The 21,387-nt window shown below is 30.1% G+C and overlaps 1 protein-coding gene across 7 annotated transcripts in view; it reads right to left on the reverse strand.

Moving 5' to 3' along the window:
* Positions 1-21,387, reverse strand: part of LOC111628337 (SID1 transmembrane family member 1-like) — a 128,283-nt gene that overhangs the window by 23,372 nt on the left and 83,524 nt on the right. For all 7 annotated transcript variants that reach the window (XM_023372102.1, XM_023372105.1, XM_023372101.1 and 4 more), the window contains exons 13-20: positions 18,610-18,676; positions 15,456-15,604; positions 14,298-14,346; positions 11,756-11,873; positions 11,554-11,690; positions 4,049-4,151; positions 3,755-3,831; positions 2,144-2,190 (exon numbers count right to left, since the gene is read on the reverse strand). In XM_023372102.1, the coding sequence (XP_023227870.1) occupies positions 2,144-2,190; positions 3,755-3,831; positions 4,049-4,151; positions 11,554-11,690; positions 11,756-11,873; positions 14,298-14,346; positions 15,456-15,604; positions 18,610-18,676 (747 nt within the window). The remainder of the gene's footprint in view (positions 1-2,143; positions 2,191-3,754; positions 3,832-4,048; positions 4,152-11,553; positions 11,691-11,755; positions 11,874-14,297; positions 14,347-15,455; positions 15,605-18,609; positions 18,677-21,387) is intronic.

The raw sequence follows: 21,387 nt of genomic DNA on the forward strand, positions 1-21,387 counted from the left end.
AATACATCTTGCTATGTGTTAACAATTACATCATGTTGTATGCAAGATATGTAGATGACTTTTGAGTATTTGGAAGAGAAAACCAGACCTGTTGACATAGGAATTTCCAATAAAAACACATATGGCCTCTCTTTAAGAGTGGAGCAAGAAAACTGAATCTAACTACACTTTCTTGGCATAGGCATTACATTATAGAATGAGCAATTGATAATAATAAAAATTCATATGTGCCACCCTTCATCCACTCAAAATCACATGATCCTTTCAATTATAACATCTCTGCTTTTAGGGCCCTTATAAGAAGGATTTACACCCACTGTCTGACAGCAAGGGACAGGAAAGTAGAACTTGATTGCATTTCAAATATAGTCAGGCAACATAGATATCCCAAGTGTTTAATTAACACTCTTATTTCACAGCAAAAACATCCCATTAAGCTCTTACAATCAGAAGACAATTCATTTTTAGTCGTAATGTATAATAAGGTGCTAGCTAACATCTACAGGAAAATATCCTGTTACATGAATAACAGGATTGCTTACAGGAGATCTGTGATTTTTTTGAGTATCAAAAATGATAAGAACCCATTTGAGAAGAGCTGCCAAGCTGGGGTCTGTACTATCTAGGGTTTTTCATTTCCCAGTCCTTTGCTTGTCCCAGGATTTTGAGATAAAAATAATCTGTTCCCGGGATATAGTTATTTTTAAGATATAAAATAAATCTCAAATTGAACAATATAATTATTTTTGTATAATATATTTTTTGATTCCTGATGTAAACAGCCACATTTCTTCCAAATGACAAAGCCAATCAAGGAAGAATATCATCCAATATATTTTAGCACCACTCTTAATGTATATGCATTTTGGGCTTTACATTAAGCCCCTCTTCAGTACATGCTACAATGATACAATAAACTGAATTAACAACTACATAAAATAAAATGGATATTTGTTTTTTTTTTATATAGTTGTTAATTCAGCTTATTGTATCATTGCAGCACGTACTGAAGAGGAATTAAAGCACACAATGTAAGTGAACTACCATTATTTTTAGTTATTACATTCTGTGCCAAACAATAGTAAGTGAGTGCCATTTACCTATCTGGTCTGCATATCAATGACTTTAAACTCTGGAACCTGCAGAGCATATTAAGCATATTGTGCAAGACTGTTTGCATGCACTTAAATCTTGGGTCTTAAGTGCTTGTATATCTTGAAGTTTATAAGAATAGAAGTGAAGATCCTGTAGCAAAATTATTTTGAATAAGCAATCTGAAATTTGCAAAGCTACAGTCTGTCACTAAAAGATCATAAATGCTATTTGATTGCATTACTCTCAGTTTCAGTCATCACAGTCCTTTCATTAGGCAGAAACATTGAATCTAAATGAATGAACCACTTTGTTGGTCCATTCATTTGAACAAATGGTGTGAGTAACTGGTATGTTTCCATGACGACCCAAGTTGAAGTGTTATTCAAATGAGCATTGCTTAGCAGCTGTGCAGTTGTTATTTCCAAAATAAGCCTCTACCACAAAGGTGTTATTCTGTGGCTCACCATTCTGTGCTGAATAAAATGGCAACTCAACGACAACAGAGTTATATAGTCATTGGCACATAATGTTGCTAATATTACCATAATTTGCATCTCAATATATGCTATAAGCACAGCTGCAATCCAAACATAGAATATTTAATATTTCATTATGTAAAACACAAGTTATTTAAATTTGTAATACACATTTAAATTTAAATAAGTTATCATAGAAACAAGTAATCTGTGTGAAATTATTTTACAATTAGTATTTGTTAAAATAAAATTATAGTTGTGTATATTTTGACATAGCTATTCATTTTTTGTATATTATGCAAATAGTACAGCAGAAATGAATGTATTTTACATTTTGAAACTGTAAGTCTTAAAAATAAAAATATATATATATAATATAAAACAGTTCAATTCAATTTTATCATTGTTTAGTAAATTTGTAATATTTTTATGAGAAAATTCAAAGTACATAAATTATAGAAAATCTAATTTTAATATTTATTAATTATTATTCATGAAAGTATTAAATTTGAATAGATTTATAATGGCTAGTAATAAAACTATAAGGGATTTAAATAAAAAAAAATACTTACCATGACCAATTGATAAAATTTGCTATGATCAGAAGCACCAATCGATCCTTTAAAAGTATTTTTAATAAACAATTGTCAATACATAAAAACTATTAAAGTTTAAAANTGGAAGAAGTGATCTTCATCCTAATGTAAGCAATTCTTTCCACTTCAATAAATGGTTTTATGTAAAGATACATGTGTTCTCTGCCTCCAACACCACCACGGTAAAGTAAAAATATCCAATTTTATCAATTTCAAAATTTGAGAATTTTTAGATTTTTAAATAAATTTATCCATTGGAAAATTTTTGTCTGTTCAGAATGCAAATTTTGTTCTGTTTTTAACATGAACAAATCACAACTCTTAAAGAACCTTTACATCCGGTAACAAAATGTTTAATAAATCATCCAATGAACACTTTTGACCTTACCCAAGGTCTGCTTCAGGTTAGAGAACAATCAAATTCCAAAATCAGAATGCTTAGAATAGAACGTTTTTAAATATTAAATTTAAAACATTCGAAACATATAAAACAAACAGAGACTTAATGGTTGCAAATATGTGAATTCCACATATACATGTAAAGCAACCCCTGTGTACTCATTATTTGAGTGTCCAGCATAACAGTAAGGTCCTAGAAATATACAAATATACGTAACAAAAGCCTGACAGACAAATGTGCCAATTTTAAAAATGGTAACACATTATCATATGCCTGGTATTACTTGTGTAAAAAACATTGAAATGCTAACACACATTGAATTTATATTATTTACGGTCATGCTGGATCCTCAAATAATAAGTATACATGGATTGCATTGGCTGTATGTTAGGAAGTTTGTCCTTGGTAGTTGCTGATCAGAGAGAGTGAGTAGTTCAAAGTTCACTTTTTGGCTCCTTTTTTTTGTTTGCACCCTTTATCAGCCTGAATTGGCATATTGCCAATGGGTACCACACTCTTTTTCTGAGCTTTCTTTGCATACTGGGTGAACTCAGAGACTCAGAGAACTGGCAAATAGAGTGCTATTGTTAAGCATATACCTTGAATATTTTATGTAACAGGTTACCTAAAGTGTAACATAGACTTCTGGCAAGGCTTATTAAAAAAAAAAAAGAAAAGCAATAGTATCTTCAGACAACATCTTTATCTGGTCAATCTGTGCTTCACAAAATCGTTCGATTCTATAAAATTATACAAACAACTCTCAAAGATTGATATCATCATTTCTAACAGTGTACAAGTAAGCAAAGGAAAGACACAAAAAATTTCTATTGCTCAGACAGTTCTCCAACAAAAACTGTAAGTTACTGTGGAAGATTAATTACCACAACTACTCTGGCACTAAGGTTCTGAGAAAGATACATCAAATTCTAGAGCAAGATCATAAGTACTTTCCTACACTAACATATGCCAATTAATTTCACAGGTTATGACTGCAGCTTGAACTGTCAACAATCGAATCTATGATCTGAATTTGAAGTTTCTTCAATTTCTGAAACTTATACGTTTTTTGAAAACTGAAAATTATTATTATTCATATTAAACATTTAACAATATGATTATTTTTCTGAAATTTAAGTTATGTTTTTATTTATTTGTATATTTGAAAATAAAAATAAAAATCATACCATGTACATTGGCCTTGTAAAGTGCGTCATAAGATCATTACGTAAAGTTAAATACATCCTTTTGAAAATTCCAAAATCTATTTTTAAAAAAATAATTTATGAATTAAAGTCAAATAACTGCCAAATTATCAGGCTATAGTATGGCTATGTAATTAATTAAATATTAAATAATTTGTCTAGAGGTGCCTACCTCTAGTTGTGTTGCCATCTCGTACTATATTTCATAATTATAATAAATTTAATTTAATTTAAAATTTTCTGTAATTATAAATTAAAATTAAGTATGTTACTTACTTAATTTCCATCTTCCCATATAATAAATTTGAGCACTAAGGGCTAAACAACACAATACATGGGCAACAGTAAATACAATCCAGAAGATCCATGAACCATTTAACTGTAAAAATAAAACTATTATTTATAAAAGCAACTACTATATGAATTATTGTAGAGAGATGACTGCATTTTTTTATAATGTAATTATTTTTCATAATGTTTAATTCATTTTTCATTAATCCTTATAGAATTTTTTAAATTGCATGATTTATAAGGTTGTAAAGGTAAAAGTTAGACGTTTCAATTTTTCTACAAAGACTACTCATATACCAACATTGGACAAAGAAGGTCCAATGTTGGTATATGAATAGAGTAACCAGATAGTGTGTTTTGTTACATATTTCATTGAAAATAGACACATTGGCAATGTTTGGCAATTGTTAGGTTCAAGACAGGTCTGAACTGTCACTAAAATTTGAGTTAAAATATTTTTGAAAAAAAAAAAAAAAGATATCAATAGAATTATTTTTTGTATAGAAAACATGAGAATGTATAAATAATAGAAGAATGTAACCAGAGATGGTCATTCAGTTAGAATGGTCAATTAGAGTTAATTTTAAAAAAAAAATGATTTGTTTTAAATGGCAAGAAAAGGAAATGTTTGTAGTCATATACAATTTTGTTTATGTTCAAATGCAATGCCAAGTCATAAATTTTAGAAGGAATGTAGTCCCTCAATTGACCATCTCCAGTTGGGAGTTCGAATTCAGCTTCAAGTTGACCTCTCCTGTGATCCGAGTCGGGATCTTGTTATGCTCAGTAACGAGAGACTAACCACTTGGAAAAGCGCAGAAGGAGGAAATCAACCAATCAGAATGGCTGATTGAAAAACAGAAATGAATTATCCTCAATATTCAAGGACATGATACACTCATATTCGGTCAGTCAACAGATATACACAATGTCACTGCACTTGGATAGTCAAAACACCCACAGTGTGTCAACATCCTCGCCAGTTGTGATCCATGACAAATTTGTGTCGCCTGGAGTGCTAATCATTGTAAGATGATGATCAACTGTCAATTAAGTGACTTTAGAACATTCCGTGTCACTGGAAGAAGTGATCTTCATCCTAATGTAAGCAATTCTTTCCACTTCAATAAATGGTTTTATGTAAAGATACATGTGTTCTCTGCCTCCAACACCACCACCCACATACACATAGCCCCTAGTCCATTCCTAACACGGAATTAACTGATTCCCCTCATAAATCAGCTTATCCACAATTACTAAGGATCTTCTGGCGATCAATAGTTAAATTTATCTTTGTTACTTTTAAAAATATTATAAGTTAAATATCTTAAAATTTTAGCAAAGTATACAATTTTAAATAAAAGTCCCTTCTTCTCAATACTAGAATGAATTAATATAAACACATTTAACTAAACCTTTAATTTCCAGTAACAAAAATTTGTAATGTAAAAGTTTCTGACAAACATTTTTAACCTTAAAGGTCTGCCTAAAGTCATCAACAATATTCCAAAATTGGAATGCACAGAAAAAAACCTTTTTCAAAATATTTTTTAAATAATTAGAACAAAAATTTAAAGTAAAACAACAACAAATTAATCAGTGGTAAATATAAAATTAAACAAGATATAAATATAAGAAATGACATAACACAAAATAATAATAATTATTATTATTAATTTATGTTGGCAATTCCCAGTTTTTCGTGATGGAAAAAGATGGAATTGCAGCCTCTGTCAAGTAGTGGTATCAAGATACAGATGTCAACTGTCTTCCCTGGCCTGCTCAGAGTCCTGACCTAAACCCAATAGAACATTTGTGGGACAAGTTAGAGTGATGCTTACGGACCAGGGAACCACGTCCGAAATCTACAGCTGAGCTGGCGACATTCTTGAAGCAGGAATGAACACAAATGCCCATAGCTGTGCATCAAAACCTTGTTGAAAATATGATCAGAAGGGTTGCTAGTGTAATTGCAGCATGTGGGGGGGAGACCCTCCTCCTATTAAAGCATGTATTATTTACCTTATGCCATCACATCTTGNTTTTATAATGTAATTATTTTTCATAATGTTTAATTCATTTTTCATTAATCCTTATAGAATTTTTTAAATTGCATGATTTATAAGGTTGTAAAGGTAAAAGTTAGACGTTTCAATTTTTCTACAAAGACTACTCATATACCAACATTGGACAAAGAAGGTCCAATGTTGGTATATGAATAGAGTAACCAGGTAGTGTGTTTTGTTACATATTTCATTGAAAATAGACACATTGGCAATGTTTGGCAATTGTTAGGTTCAAGACAGGTCTGAACTGTCACTAAAATTTGAGTTAAAATATTTTTGAAAAAAAAAAAAAAAAGATATCAATAGAATTATTTTTTGTATAGAAAACATGAGAATGTATAAATAATAGAAGAATGTAACCAGAGATGGTCATTCAGTTAGAATGGTCAATTAGAGTTAATTTAAAAAAAAAAATGATTTGTTTTAAATGGCAAGAAAAGGAAATGTTTGTAGTCATATACAATTTTGTTTATGTTCAAATGCAATGCCAAGTCATAAATTTTAGAAGGAATGTAGTCCCTCAATTGACCATCTCCAGTTGGGAGTTCGAATTCAGCTTCAAGTTGACCTCTCCTGTGATCCGAGTCGGGATCTTGTTATGCTCAGTAACGAGAGACTAACCACTTGGAAAAGCGCAGAAGGAGGAAATCAACCAATCAGAATGGCTGATTGAAAAACAGAAATGAATTATCCTCAATATTCAAGGACATGATACACTCATATTCGGTCAGTCAACAGATATACACAATGTCACTGCACTTGGATAGTCAAAACACCCACAGTGTGTCAACATCCTCGCCAGTTGTGATCCATGACAAATTTGTGTCGCCTGGAGTGCTAATCATTGTAAGATGATGATCAACTGTCAATTAAGTGACTTTAGAACATTCCGTGTCACTGGAAGAAGTGATCTTCATCCTAATGTAAGCAATTCTTTCCACTTCAATAAATGGTTTTATGTAAAGATACATGTGTTCTCTGCCTCCAACACCACCACCCACATACACATAGCCCCTAGTCCATTCCTAACACGGAATTAACTGATTCCCCTCATAAATCAGCTTATCCACAATTACTAAGGATCTTCTGGCGATCAATAGTTAAATTTATCTTTGTTACTTTTAAAAATATTATAAGTTAAATATCTTAAAATTTTAGCAAAGTATACAATTTTAAATAAAAGTCCCTTCTTCTCAATACTAGAATGAATTAATATAAACACATTTAACTAAACCTTTAATTTCCAGTAACAAAAATTTGTAATGTAAAAGTTTCTGACAAACATTTTTAACCTTAAAGGTCTGCCTAAAGTCATCAACAATATTCCAAAATTGGAATGCACAGAAAAAAACCTTTTTCAAAATATTTTTTAAATAATTAGAACAAAAATTTAAAGTAAAACAACAACAAATTAATCAGTGGTAAATATAAAATTAAACAAGATATAAATATAAGAAATGACATAACACAAAATAATAATAATTATTATTATTAATTTATGTTGGCAATTCCCAGTTTTTCGTGATGGAAAAAGATGGAATTGCAGCCTCTGTCAAGTAGTGGTATCAAGATACAGATGTCAACTGTCTTCCCTGGCCTGCTCAGAGTCCTGACCTAAACCCAATAGAACATTTGTGGGACAAGTTAGAGTGATGCTTACGGACCAGGGAACCACGTCCGAAATCTACAGCTGAGCTGGCGACATTCTTGAAGCAGGAATGAACACAAATGCCCATAGCTGTGCATCAAAACCTTGTTGAAAATATGATCAGAAGGGTTGCTAGTGTAATTGCAGCATGTGGGGGGGAGACCCTCCTCCTATTAAAGCATGTATTATTTACCTTATGCCATCACATCTTGCTGTCCAGTCCATTATTGTAAAGTAGTGTATATTAAAAATTACCTTTGAATTATGTAGAAATTTTCACAAATAGAAAAAATTTATTAAAGTTTGCTGGAAACTGCATACAACAATAACAACAACAACAAAATGTTTTCAATTGAGTTGAAAATTTTTAAAAAAATGAACTTAGATCAAACTTCTAACTTAAAAGGTAATTTTTTTTTTAAATAAAACATATTATAAAAATTTACAATAATATTTTGTATTAATCTTTCAACAGTGGACTAGTCAGGTATGGTTCTACCCCCCAGTAGTGGAGAATAAACGTGGGAAATTTTTAAAGTATTTTTTTGCGAGTTTTTTCTCATTACCATTTCAGAAAAAGATTTTATAAACAGTTATGTCTAGTAAAGAAAAGTCTTTTATTTATTGTTACATAATTAATTTTTTAGGTGAATTTTTTGTGGTAGTTTTTGGCTAGTTTTTGGCGATACCCCCAAAATAATTTAACGGATATATCCGTCCTTCACCATTGACATACAATCACCCTGGATGGATATATCTGTCCTTTACTGCTGAGTGATTAAGATTTTAAAAAGCCAAGATGGTCAATACTCTGATCACTCAATCTGATTTTCATTTTAGTAATGAAAAGTCCTGCTACTGAGAATGCCCTTTCCGATTCAACTGACGTGAGTGGAATCATGTTTAATGCATTTAATTAAGAGAAGACAGATGTTATCTGTTTTTTCAACAATAGCCTGTAAGATTTCTAGTTCGTTTTTGAGATTGTAGTACTTAGTACTTCTTTTTCTCTCTAGTATTCTTGATTTGTCTACATTGCCTACTTTAACAGAAACATCAAGCTTATAGCCCAATAATTTGGCAGTTTGTTTGTCTTTAATAATCAAATTTATGAATAAAAAGTTCATACTTGCATACTTCACACTTGTTTGTATCCTTGCACAATTTGCACAACCTTGGCATTATGCAGTTATTGAAGATACTGGGCATGGTTAAAAATTAAGACAGCATATATACAATTATTTATGATATTACAGGTTCAGACAAGTAAAGAATTTTCAGAGTCCTACCACAAATAAGCTACATATTGATTATTGACCATTTGTGACATGCCATAACGAGCAAAAATTTAAAAACTAATGAGTAGGTTTAAAATTAATAAATACAAATATATTCTGACAGTTTAGGAATTAATTATACTTTTTATTTGAAATTTCCTCAACCTTAACACAAAATAAGAAAAAAGTGAACTTTTAAGAAATATGTGGGATTTCCCGTGATATTTCCCAGGTTAAAAAAAACAACCAGGATCCCGGGATCCTGTTTGAGAAATCCTAGATGTAACATCAGATCTTAGTTTAAACATGCAATAAATATGTCCAAAAATGGAAAAGCACCTAGACAAGGGGGCATTCTAATAGCTATCCTAAAACTATTCTTTAAAGTAAACAGAAATTATAGTAGATCTGTTTAACAGAATATACAGTACTGAAAAAATATCCAAAGATTGGCTAAAATGTACCTTTGTGCCCATACTGAAAAGGTCAAATACAAAATAATGTAGCAAATATAGACTGAAAAATTTGATTTTGCACATTTTTAAAATATTTTAAAAAGTAATATATGCAAGAATTAAGAAAAAAGATCTACACACTACTCAATTTGGATTTTGCAAAGGAACTAGGAACTAGAAAGGCAATATGCTGTGTGAACATTCTTCTACAAAAGAGCTATATCTACCAACATGATACATATCTTAGTTTCATTGATTTTGAAAAGGCTTTTGACAGAGTTAAACCATATGAAACTATTACAGATACTTCAAAAACAAGGTTTAGACCAGGGGTGGCCAACATGAGGCCCGCGGAGCTAGGTCAAATGAACATAAATGTTAACTTTATTGTAATATCACCAAATGAACATTAGAAGAGTTAAGAAGGTTTGGAAGAGTTCTATGAAATGTATTTGGACAAGGATAAATATCTTGCGTTTTACAATCATGCTCTGTCAATGGTTACGCTATTTGGAAACACGTATGCGTGTGAACAACTTTTTAGTCGCATGAAGTATATCAAATCACAAGTGAGAACACGAATTACTGATGTTCATTTGGAAAACTGTTTGCGTGTAGCGACAACATCAGTCCAGGTCAATTTTGATGCACTTACTTGTTAGTTCTGTAAAACAAAGTCAAATTTTTAAATTGTCTAATAAATATGTTTCTCGGTTATTAAATACATGATTCTCGGTTATGTTTTATTTTCTTCAAAAAAATAAATATACCTATTTTTTGTGTTTTTTTTACATTAAATCAGGCAAGTGTTTGACCACGATCTCACCTACTGGAAAGCAACGATGCGGATGAAGGTGTAGCACGCTTGCTTGTTTACTTTAATTAAAAAAAATTAGGTGTGTGGCCCGGCAGGAAATATTATTTTTGAAATTTGGCCCGCCTGCTAAAAAGGTTGGCCACCCCTGGTTTAGACAATAAAGGTATCCATATAGTAATAAACTTTACTGAAACTAAGTCATGAGACATTATTGAACAAAGTAGAGATAAAACAAGGAGTATGACAAGGATGTATTTTGTCACCTTTATTCTTCAATATATATTCAAACTATAATTTCAAGAAGCATTGGAAATGCACTATGACAAAGACATTAAAAATTAATAGAATTAGAATAAACAACTTAAGATATTCAGATGATATAGTACTTATACTAAACAATCCTAGTATGTAATTTGCTATAAAGTTCAAGGACTTATCACACCAGTTTTCAATTGAAAAGTTCACTGAGATTTTATTAAACCAATATGCACATTTCAGGCTATATATACTTCCTTGGTTGGTTCCTGTTAACAGAAACAACAGAATGACATTGCATGAGATGTGGTTACTCATTCTAAATTCCAGATTTACATACATATTTACATGTCAGCGAATCTAAAAGATGGATACCAATTGTGAATTAAAATTTAATGTTAAATGCAAATTGAAAAATACAAAAATAACTGATAAGATATTAAAATGATTAAAACATAAAAATTTATTAAATAATAAAGTAAATGTACTTGTAAAAATAAGGAAACAGACATATTTTACACATATTGTTAATATAAAATGAAAGTTATAATTTTACATCATTGTACTTTTATACATTTGTAATTTTAGATTTTATGGCAGATAATTCTGTAAAATATACTATATATTAGAAGAAATATTTTGACTTGCAAAACAAAGTTATAACAACCTTTTTATGTTTTAACAGAATTATAACCAACTGTGGAAGGATATATGACCCAAAATGTACATATTGGTTTAATAAAATCTCAGTTAGCTTTCTAATTTAAAACTGTGGTGTGACATAAAAATTATTATTAATCAGTTTAATAATTTATTCTTATTTTTTATCAGTAGAAAAAAGTAAGCAAATTAAATCTAATTTTGGAAATAGATCAACAGGAAAAAGCTTTAGAACCTCCATTCTAAAGATTTTTAAAATGAAAATTATTGTTATCAACAATATAGATATAGTTTCTCAAAATTATTACTCACAACTCCAAGAACTCCAACAACAACAACAATGGCAAAAGAGAGATAAGAAGAATGAGAATGTGCATTGATGTCAGGATGTCTGGTCTGATAAATCTTTAGCATACATAAACTGGCAATCACGTACATGAATGCAGTATCTGGAATTAAAATTAAACCAACATAAAATTACAAAACTACAAAAAAATTTATCATTGTTACTTACCAAACTGAAAATTGGAATAATTAGGACATACATGGTAACATCCACTCAATATTCCTTCCATTATAAGAGCTAATCCCATGGCATAAAATAATCCAAAATGTTGTGGTATTCCATAAAACTAAAATAAAAATATATTATTTCTTAGTAGCATTAAAAATAAATTTACATAGTAACTGAGCTATTTTTCTTGATGATTTTAAATTGAGAAAGAAATAAATGTAAACTGTATGTATTGCAAATGAAGTATTTCTTGTGAAATCTATTTTTAATTTGATTAATAAAAACTAAATTGAGAAATTCACCAAGAGAATGTATTTGTGCTTGTTTTGAAATTTAAGAGTTTGTCTATTAGAATGGCTCATTGAGAAAATGTTAATCATGAAAAACTGGCATTCCAGTTTTCATACATTTTTGCCAACCCATAAATTTTTGTAGACATGTGAAAATTAAAGCATTCTGTCCTCATTTAAACTCTGAGTTATTTTAGACATTGGACATTATATTATCCTGCAGTATATATGATACTTTTCTACCATATTTTTGCAGGTTGACTGGCATGCTGCATATAACTGGGGAGACTGGCATGCCAGTTAAATTGTGACTAAAATATAAAATTAATCAATCTCACAAAACTAGTTTTTAAATAAATGTTAATGAAAACATTCTGCAGAGTACAATAAAATAACAACATTGTAATTTGACTGATGAAAGACTTTTCGTTTACAGGGCAATAAAACAATTAGTGGCTTATTTGACATGATTATTATTATTATGTTAGGTTTAGTGAATTATACTGAGATGACACCAGTTGCTATGTACTATGCTGGACCAGAGTCAAGGCATAGCAACCAAAATAAGACAAACTTGAATAAGTGTGTCAGTGTGTGTGTCTGTATTTAGGAATTTCCTAACAATATGACATGTATTCAATATAGTGGCCTTCTGTACTGTGATATATATGTGGCCTTCTGTACTGTGATATATATGTGGCCTTCTATTCAATTGTAATGTTCCCAGGCTTTTGTGTAGTGTGTGGTAAATATTTTACTATTTAGTCTCACAATATTATAAATTTGTTGTTAATTAATCATAACTTTTAATTTTAATTTTTTCAGCAGCCATCTAAGTTTTAAGTTTATTCTTTCATCTTTATTCATTAATGTTGTTGTAGTTATTCTTCATGTATCTATAGTTTCATAGTTTTGATTAATAATATAAGTTTATAATTGTATCAACAATCAAAAATATATTGTTTGTTACAGGAAAAAAAATACTGCTATTTAAGGAAACTAAAGTTTAATTAATGAAGAAATGTTTCAAACCTTTATTTGAACCAAACAAATGTGCAAAAATGTTTCTTCATTAATTAAACTTTAGTTTCCTCAAATAACCATAGCTTTCTCTTGTAGCATATAAAATGGTACCAAGCCTTACAGAAATTTGTGATGATATTTTGTTCTATTGGTGCCTGAGTAAAATTTATAAATTGGGTCATAAACATTAACAAGAAAAGTTAAATTTAAGCTGGAAATTTAAGATGTTTTGTATTCCTGATTGTCATATTTCTTTTCTAACCAGTAAGAAATAAATAAATTAAGTTGTAAGTTCTTTAATCTGTCTTATTAAGCATTAAATTAAATGTGGAACATATAGACTTGAATGTGATAAATATAACAAAACACAAATAAAAAAAATTAAATAGTATGCAAAATAAAACTTGTACAAGATATTAATTTTTATAACATTATAATAAATATTTAAGAAATTAAAGAAGTTTTAAGTGAAATATGACTTTAATGGATTTATATAGACTTCAAACACAATAGGAGGATACAATCACTATACACACCAGAATATAATATTATATGTACTCTTCAAACCTGTTAACTGGAGTGGTTCCTTTTCTAGATTCGCAAACGTTTTCATGCCCCTCCTGGGCTTTTCCTCAGGCTTTACACAATTGACCATTATCATTATTTGAACAGTAATGGCCAATTGTGTAAAGCCTGAGGAAAAGCCCAGGAGGGGCACAAAAACGTTCATGAATCTAAAAAGGAACCACTCTGGTTAACAGGTTTGAAGAGTACATATAACAATAGGAGGAAGATAATTACCAAGGGTCACGCTGCCTATTGCAAAATTTGTAATTTACAAAACATTTTATTCATTTGTTGATTGGAGTGGAAAATAACTGCAGAGCAATTCGTAAAAAAAGAAACAGTCACTCGGTAAAGAAGAGCATCACAGAATACAAATCACTCTTGGTCCGATACAATTTTACTATTAAACAAAAATGAAGTTGCTTGAGAAACTGTCATAAAAATTCTGTGTTTTTATATTGAACTGACAATATAAAAACACAGAACTTTTAAAAACACAGTTATCCTTTCATTTTTGGTTGGTACAAAATTTCACAGTAAGTGAAAAAGTAATCTGGCAAATAACTTTCTATTTTGGTGAATGGATTGACAATTACTTTAAAAAAAGCCAGGGTGACCCCTGATTACCATGATAAATATTAAAGCACACAAATATAAATTACCTTTTCTAAATGACAATTAGAGTCTACAGCTTTTTTATGTAGAATATCTCTGAAAAAAAATATGGAAAAAAATCAGTTTAATATCTTAATTTAACTTTTCCACAAAAGCAAAATTAAGTATGGCTTTCTTATAAAAAGTTTAACGTTTTATTAGATACATTTGAACTAGGATCATCACCATAATATACCAGATAATTGTATTCTTTTTCTGTACAATAGAAAACAAAGATAAACAAAAATAAAAGCAAATAAACTTTCCTGCAAAATTGAAAAATAAACTCCCCAAAATCTGTAGTGATATTTGAATTATGAACAGTAAAAAGAAAAAGGGGTGATGTAAAATACATTGATATTTAAATAGTAATTAAATTTAACTGTGTATGTGCTGAAGTGGCAACATGGATTGAATGGGTTGTGGCACAAAAAAGACAGCCATGTTGTAGCTCCAAGGAGCCAGAGATGTACATGTTCCGTTGGTGTTTAATAAAGATATACTTGTGTTACCTGGTCAGTTGAGTCATTTATGATACAACTTTTGAATCATCTTGTATATGGTGATGTGGATTATGTGAAGGTTTCATTTCTATTCTAATAATTACTTTCCAGGTCAAGTATTGTAATTGGTCAACTTTCAATCCTCTAGGTTTTTTATATTTCTCAATGGAAAATTAGTCCTAAGTTCACAATTCCAAAAACAACAAGAACAACAAAATTCTGTGGTTTTTCTTGTGTTGGTGTGCACACATGTGTATCTTGTGATCTCAGAAAAAATAATAATGGAAGATGAATGTACTTACAGTAATAAAAATAATTCTCTTATTTTTAATGATACTCTTGGTAAATTTAAACGAAGGAAAACCTGACAAGTTTATGTTGAACTCAACAAATAATACACTTTATTGAACAATCACAACCCATACATGATATTATATTGGCTTTTAAACAGAAAAGCCTGTGGGTTATTTGAAAAAAATTATGATGTTTTATTTCACTTCATAAAATAAATAATTTATAAAATAAAAATAAAAGCATTCTAAACAGTATAAAACAGGCTATAGTTATAAGTCAAATATGACCTTTAAAAGTAAAACTACCTAACACAAAATATACAAAGATTTAATAAACTATAAATAACATTTTGATAATTTAAAAACTTACCTTCTCCACACTAATAAAAGAAATAAAATTCCAAGCATGATGTATCCAATATTACTAAACACATGATTAAAATCACTGAAAACACCTAAAGGATGTGCACATAAGAAGTTATAATAACATATGTCTTCATTCCCAGTAACATTCAGAACCTAGAAATTAAAAACTTCAATTGTGATGCATGTAGAATATATTTTTCCAATCAACTACAATCAAATCCCTCTACAGCAATATTCAGTGAAACAAGAAAAAATATTGTTGTAGAGATTTATTGTTATAATGAGAATTTTTAGAAAGTATCTCTTTTGTATTTAACATTATAGGATTACAAATAACATTATTTCTACAAAGTTCAACATTGTTAGAACCAAAAACAGTATTATTAGTCTCTCTTGTAGCACAAAATTTAAGTGATTTTATTGCATATTATTTCTATAGTATATATTAAACATCAGAATACAAGATCAGTCAAAACACAAATCTTCCTGGGCAAAAATGAACTAAGTAAATCAAGGACATAATATGAGCTGCTCACTTGCCAAATCGATTAAATCCATAAAACAAAAAGTGCAAAAATTGAGAATATAAATTCTTTTTAAAAATTCCTTTTAAACTTTAAATTTAAATAATATTGCAGAATGTAATGTTATACACCATTATATATAATGGTATATAATGGTAATATAATGTATATAATGGCATAATGGTAATATAATGGTATATTATTTTCAAATGTTTCGTGTAACTAATTTTATATATTGTTATATTAAAGCATAGCTTATATAACAATATAAGCTATGCTTTTATTGTTATATTTTTATGCTTTTATTGTTTTTGATGGAATTAGTTAATGAATAACATCACTAATCCATCCAATTTCTACTCCAAAATCTTAAAACTGGTGGATATTCTATGCCATATATCCTTTACTTTTGAAAGGACTACTTATCTACAACACAAAGGTGTCCCAATGGAAAGCCCCCTTTTGGATACTGTGTGAACAGGTCATTCTTAAGCTTGCAGTCTCTATCTTCACTAAGTATTATGACATAATGGTCCTTTATATGGATATGTCGATGAAACCTTTAGTCTTTGGCACAATGAACCTAACATACAGCAATTAATGGATAATTTTAATAAACCATACATATGAGTATGGTTTATTAAAATTATCCATTAATTGCTGTATGTTTATGGTTACATTTCAACCTTGAACAATACAGCCACAAAGGACTGCACTTCCTGGATACTGACATCTGGCTGAACAATGGACACAGTCACAGAGGTGTACAAAAAATTTATCATTCCTTATTCATACCATCACCCTCACAAGATCCCTTTTCATACAAGATCACCTTTAACTTTTAGTCTATAGAGCTTGCTTTTACATTTCTGAACCTTGCGATAGAGATACAGGAATTTCATACTATCACCTGCCAGGATGCCCAACATGGATATCCTAGGAAGATCATTAAGAGCTCATAGAACATCATGATACCCATGAACATGGCAGCACCCGAAACCCTCCAAGTTTGGAAATATACACAGTTGTCACATACAACAAAGTTCTTGCCATTATACACAGAGATATAATGTAACAACATCAATCTGGCCTACTAAGGGAGCCCCCTATGTGTTTTCTCTCATCATAAATGCTAAAGACTTACCATTCTGGTAAGACTTGCCAAGCATTTACTCTATCCCCCTTATGGACCATACAACCAGTAAGAAGTTAGAGTAGGAGTATCTTTGAACTCAATTGATGTTCTTTAATGCAGAAGGCATTCTGTCAACAGACAGATTTCCTTCCATATAAAAGAACATTTCTAAGGGTTGCCACTCCACTGCACTACCATCTTATGCCGTGGACCTAGCTAGATGTGGAGTTCCATTTAGATAGGACCAGGATCTTCCATACAGTGTCTAACAGAGCACAACTTCAATACCTTGAAATGCTGGAAATATACAAGGCTGTTTTGAATAAGAAGGCCATCAACTTCAAATAGGATGACACTTTCCCCAACATATGGAAAGTATTCCTCCACCCCTCAAACACCAGTATTTACATGAGTTTATATGAAGACCATCTCCATCAATCAGCAGGCACACAAATATTTAAATTGGATCATTTGAAATTTGTGTTCTTCCATTGTACATCATTCAAATCATCTTGTACATCATTCAAATCACCATTTATTTTTACTGTTTTGTAAAAATATTAGGTTCATTTTTATTGCAAGTATTTTGAAAAATATATATACAGCACAGCATCAATTATCCAAAATGAATGATATTGGAGAAATTTGGATAACAGATTTTTTTCAGATCCAATCACACTTGGTAGGAAAAGAATAAAAAGATAAATACCTGAAGTATAGTAACACTATTAATTTTAACTATAGTATAATAGTAAAATAATGTTATGGCATAGCAATTTAATACACACAAATGATAAGAAATAATGAAAAAATTATCTAACAAGACCCAGTCTTTCATTGAAATCTACAACATACTGACGAAATCTTAAATTAAAAGTAAAAAATACATAATAATTAAACTAATATTAAATAAACTACAGTACTCACACAAAAATTTTTTATTACAGTGTTTTTTTTAAAGAAGTCACTTATTTTGTTTGGTTTTACATGTTTTTTTTTTCCTTTTTTAACTATGCTAAATACCTTGCTTCATCATCATGAAAATTAAAAGATTGCTTCAGGTTGTATTTCTAACCATATTAATACTGTTTCTAATGCAGTAAATTCGTTTGATTCATTAGAAACTACAAAAACTTATTAATTAATCATGCTTTTCTATTGTACTGAAATAAAGCTAACACTACTGTTAATAACACAATATCTCAATAGCAAGTCTACAGAAAATCACAGATAGTTGTTGTTATGTAAAACTTTCGTAATTTCTGGAATGGGTACTCTGAAGTCAACTTTAGTTCATCAATAGTTTAGACAATTGACGCTCTACTGTATATTATATTTTTGATTGAGAATTACTTTTCTATTAATCATTAGATCTGTTTACTTCTGAAGCAACTTAATATTCAAAAACAAGCTACTGGTTTAAGTTCATAATGAAATTTACAGAGTAAATATTACATACACACAAAGAATTTTGGATAATTAAAAGATTTAAAACTTACAGTTTGATAAGTATATACTAATTGTAAAACAGGAACTCCATAGAACACGGCAATAGTTAACAAATTCCTGAAAATTATAATTTGTGTTATAATTCTTGATAAAAATATGACAAATATATTTAACTAAAATTTAAAAATTACATGCTGCAAATAATAATTATTTTAATTTATACATAAAATCAAAAAATTCATACACAATACAAATACTCATCAGAAATGTATTCAGATCTACCAAACTGGCATAAAATACTTTTTAACTACATAGCATAAAATTGGACATTGGTTAACTTACAAAAATAAAAAGAATCAAGTTTCCAATGTCCATTTGATAGTTTACTTTTTCATATCTTAGCAAACATTGAAGCTAAACAATTGCCAATTTAAATAAGACAATATAACTTGATTTAATCTGGCAATAATTTGGCTTTAATATAATAATCAGACTTATAAATGTTTATATCAGCAAACATTTAACAATTAAATCAGAAATTCCAACAGGTTTAATATAGACCATCTATGGTCAATAGAACTTGAGGGATCAATTAGAGGTTGATGGAAAAGTCAAATACTTATTATACTTTTTCAAGAATTTCAGATAATTTTCAAATAAGAATTTTAGCAGACAAACATAGTGACCTCTGTTTTGTTTCAGATGACAGAGTACCTGTAAAAGTTTGTGCTGACTTTGACTGAATATAGGTGACACTATGATGGAAAATTAGGGAACCTTCTTTCCCAAGTATATAGTGACTAGCACTACATACCTTGATATGTTGTAGAGTTATGCAGCTGATACCACAAATTGAATACTGACAACTGAACATTTACTACCAGCAAGATAAGGCATCTCTACACTGGGGTTTAATTGTTTGGGACTACCTACAGGAAAAATTTCCTGCTTGATGAATTGGCTGCAGAGAACCAATTTTCTGGCCACATTGATTCCCAAACATTACACCAACAGATTTCTTTCTTTGGGGGTTTGTCAAAGACAAGATGTACACAACAGAGGTTTGCAACACTGAAGAACTGAAAAGATGAATTGGTGAAGTCATCGAAGAATAACAGCTGAAATGCTCTGTAATACATAGTGCAAAGTTGAATGCTGCCTGGATATTTTAGGTGCTACACATGATTACACACAAAGCTTATACAGAATTTATTTAAAATGAAAAATATTTTACTTAATGCCCTATTAAATAAAACAGAATACATGTGAATACTTTAGTGTGTTCTTTTTTTCATTCCTCCCAAAAATGTGCTCAATAACATTACATACATTCTTTCAAATACCAGGAACTGTCCATTTCAAAAGCCTGTGTAAAAGATATGAAAACAAACTTTTTGCTGTAAGTTAGCACTAGTGTACTTAATTGTCACATGAATTTGTAGTGCCATCTGTCAACCAGTTTATTTACAAATGTTGGTTTTGTCATCGAATGGGAAGTGTGCTTTGTAATTTTTAAACTGGACAAAAATATTAAACAGAGTTTGTCTAAAATTTTGTGTTGCCAACAAAATTTGTTGTGCTGAGTTGTTGAAAATGTTGCAGAAGGCCTATGGAGAGTAAGCTTTATCCAAAACACATGGATATGAGTGGTACAAAGCAATTTAAAAATGGCCAAGAAGCAGTGGAAGACGTGCCTTGTTCTGGTCAATCTTCAATATCTTTAACTGACACAAACATTGATAAAGTGAAGGAAATGATAATGGAAAATATCATTTAAGCTTGAGAGAGATGGTTCATAATCTAAACATGTCTCATGAATCTGTTTGCAGCATTTTAGTTGATGTTTTGGGCATGAGACGTGTCGCAGCATGACTTGATTTGAAGGAGCAGAATTTTCTTCGAAGAGAGCACTGGAAAAAGGTTGCTGAAGTCTTGCTTGAATGAATTCAAGCAAGTCTTCAGCAACCTAATGCTAATTCAAACCCTATATTCATGAAACACATCATAACAGGTGACGAGATGTGGGTTTATGAGTGTAACATGCAAACCAGTCAACAAGCTTCGGAATGGCACTTCAAGAATGAGCCGAAACCAAAAAACACAATCTCAAAGTCACTCAAAAATCAAAGACATGTTGACTGTTTTCTTTGACTATCATGGTGTTGTCCACTTAGATTTCTTCCAGAGGAACAAACAGTCAACAAATGTTATTATCTGGGCATTATGAAACATTAGAGAGAATGTTTGCCAGAAATGGCCAAATTTGTGGAAAAACAATTCTTGGATGTTGCATCACGATAACGTGTTTTCTCACACATCAACCCTTATATGCAATTTTTTAACCAAAAATGCAATAAATGTCATCAATCAAGCACTATATTCACCAGATATAACTCCTATATGACTTTTCCCTCTTTTCTAAACTCAAATTACCACTTCATGGAAAACATTTTGAGTCAATTGAAGAAATGAAACAAAATTCACAGAGGGAGATGCAGGCCATACCAAAAAGTGCTTATAAGTGTTTTGATAAATGAATTGTTCATTGGCAGAAGTGTTTTGCATCAAACAGGGCCTATTTTGAAGGCAACAAAATAAATTTGGATGATTAAACCAATATTTTGTATTTTATTTAACAATTCCTAGTATTTATTTGACAGAATGTACATCAGATTGCAGAAAGTAGTGATAATAAGCATGTCATATAGTCAAGAAATTCTTAAGCAGAGAGACATAAATCAATAGCACACTAAATAATTTTTATCTGGTAGCTATCTCTTCATCTTGATCTGACATAGCACTGTGAATATGTATCAATAGGATAAAAT

This window comes from Centruroides sculpturatus, unplaced genomic scaffold (genome assembly GCF_000671375.1).
Source record: "Centruroides sculpturatus isolate CEXI.00-Female unplaced genomic scaffold, Cexi_2.0 scaffold489, whole genome shotgun sequence".
In the NCBI taxonomy this organism is placed as follows: domain Eukaryota; kingdom Metazoa; phylum Arthropoda; class Arachnida; order Scorpiones; family Buthidae; genus Centruroides; species Centruroides sculpturatus.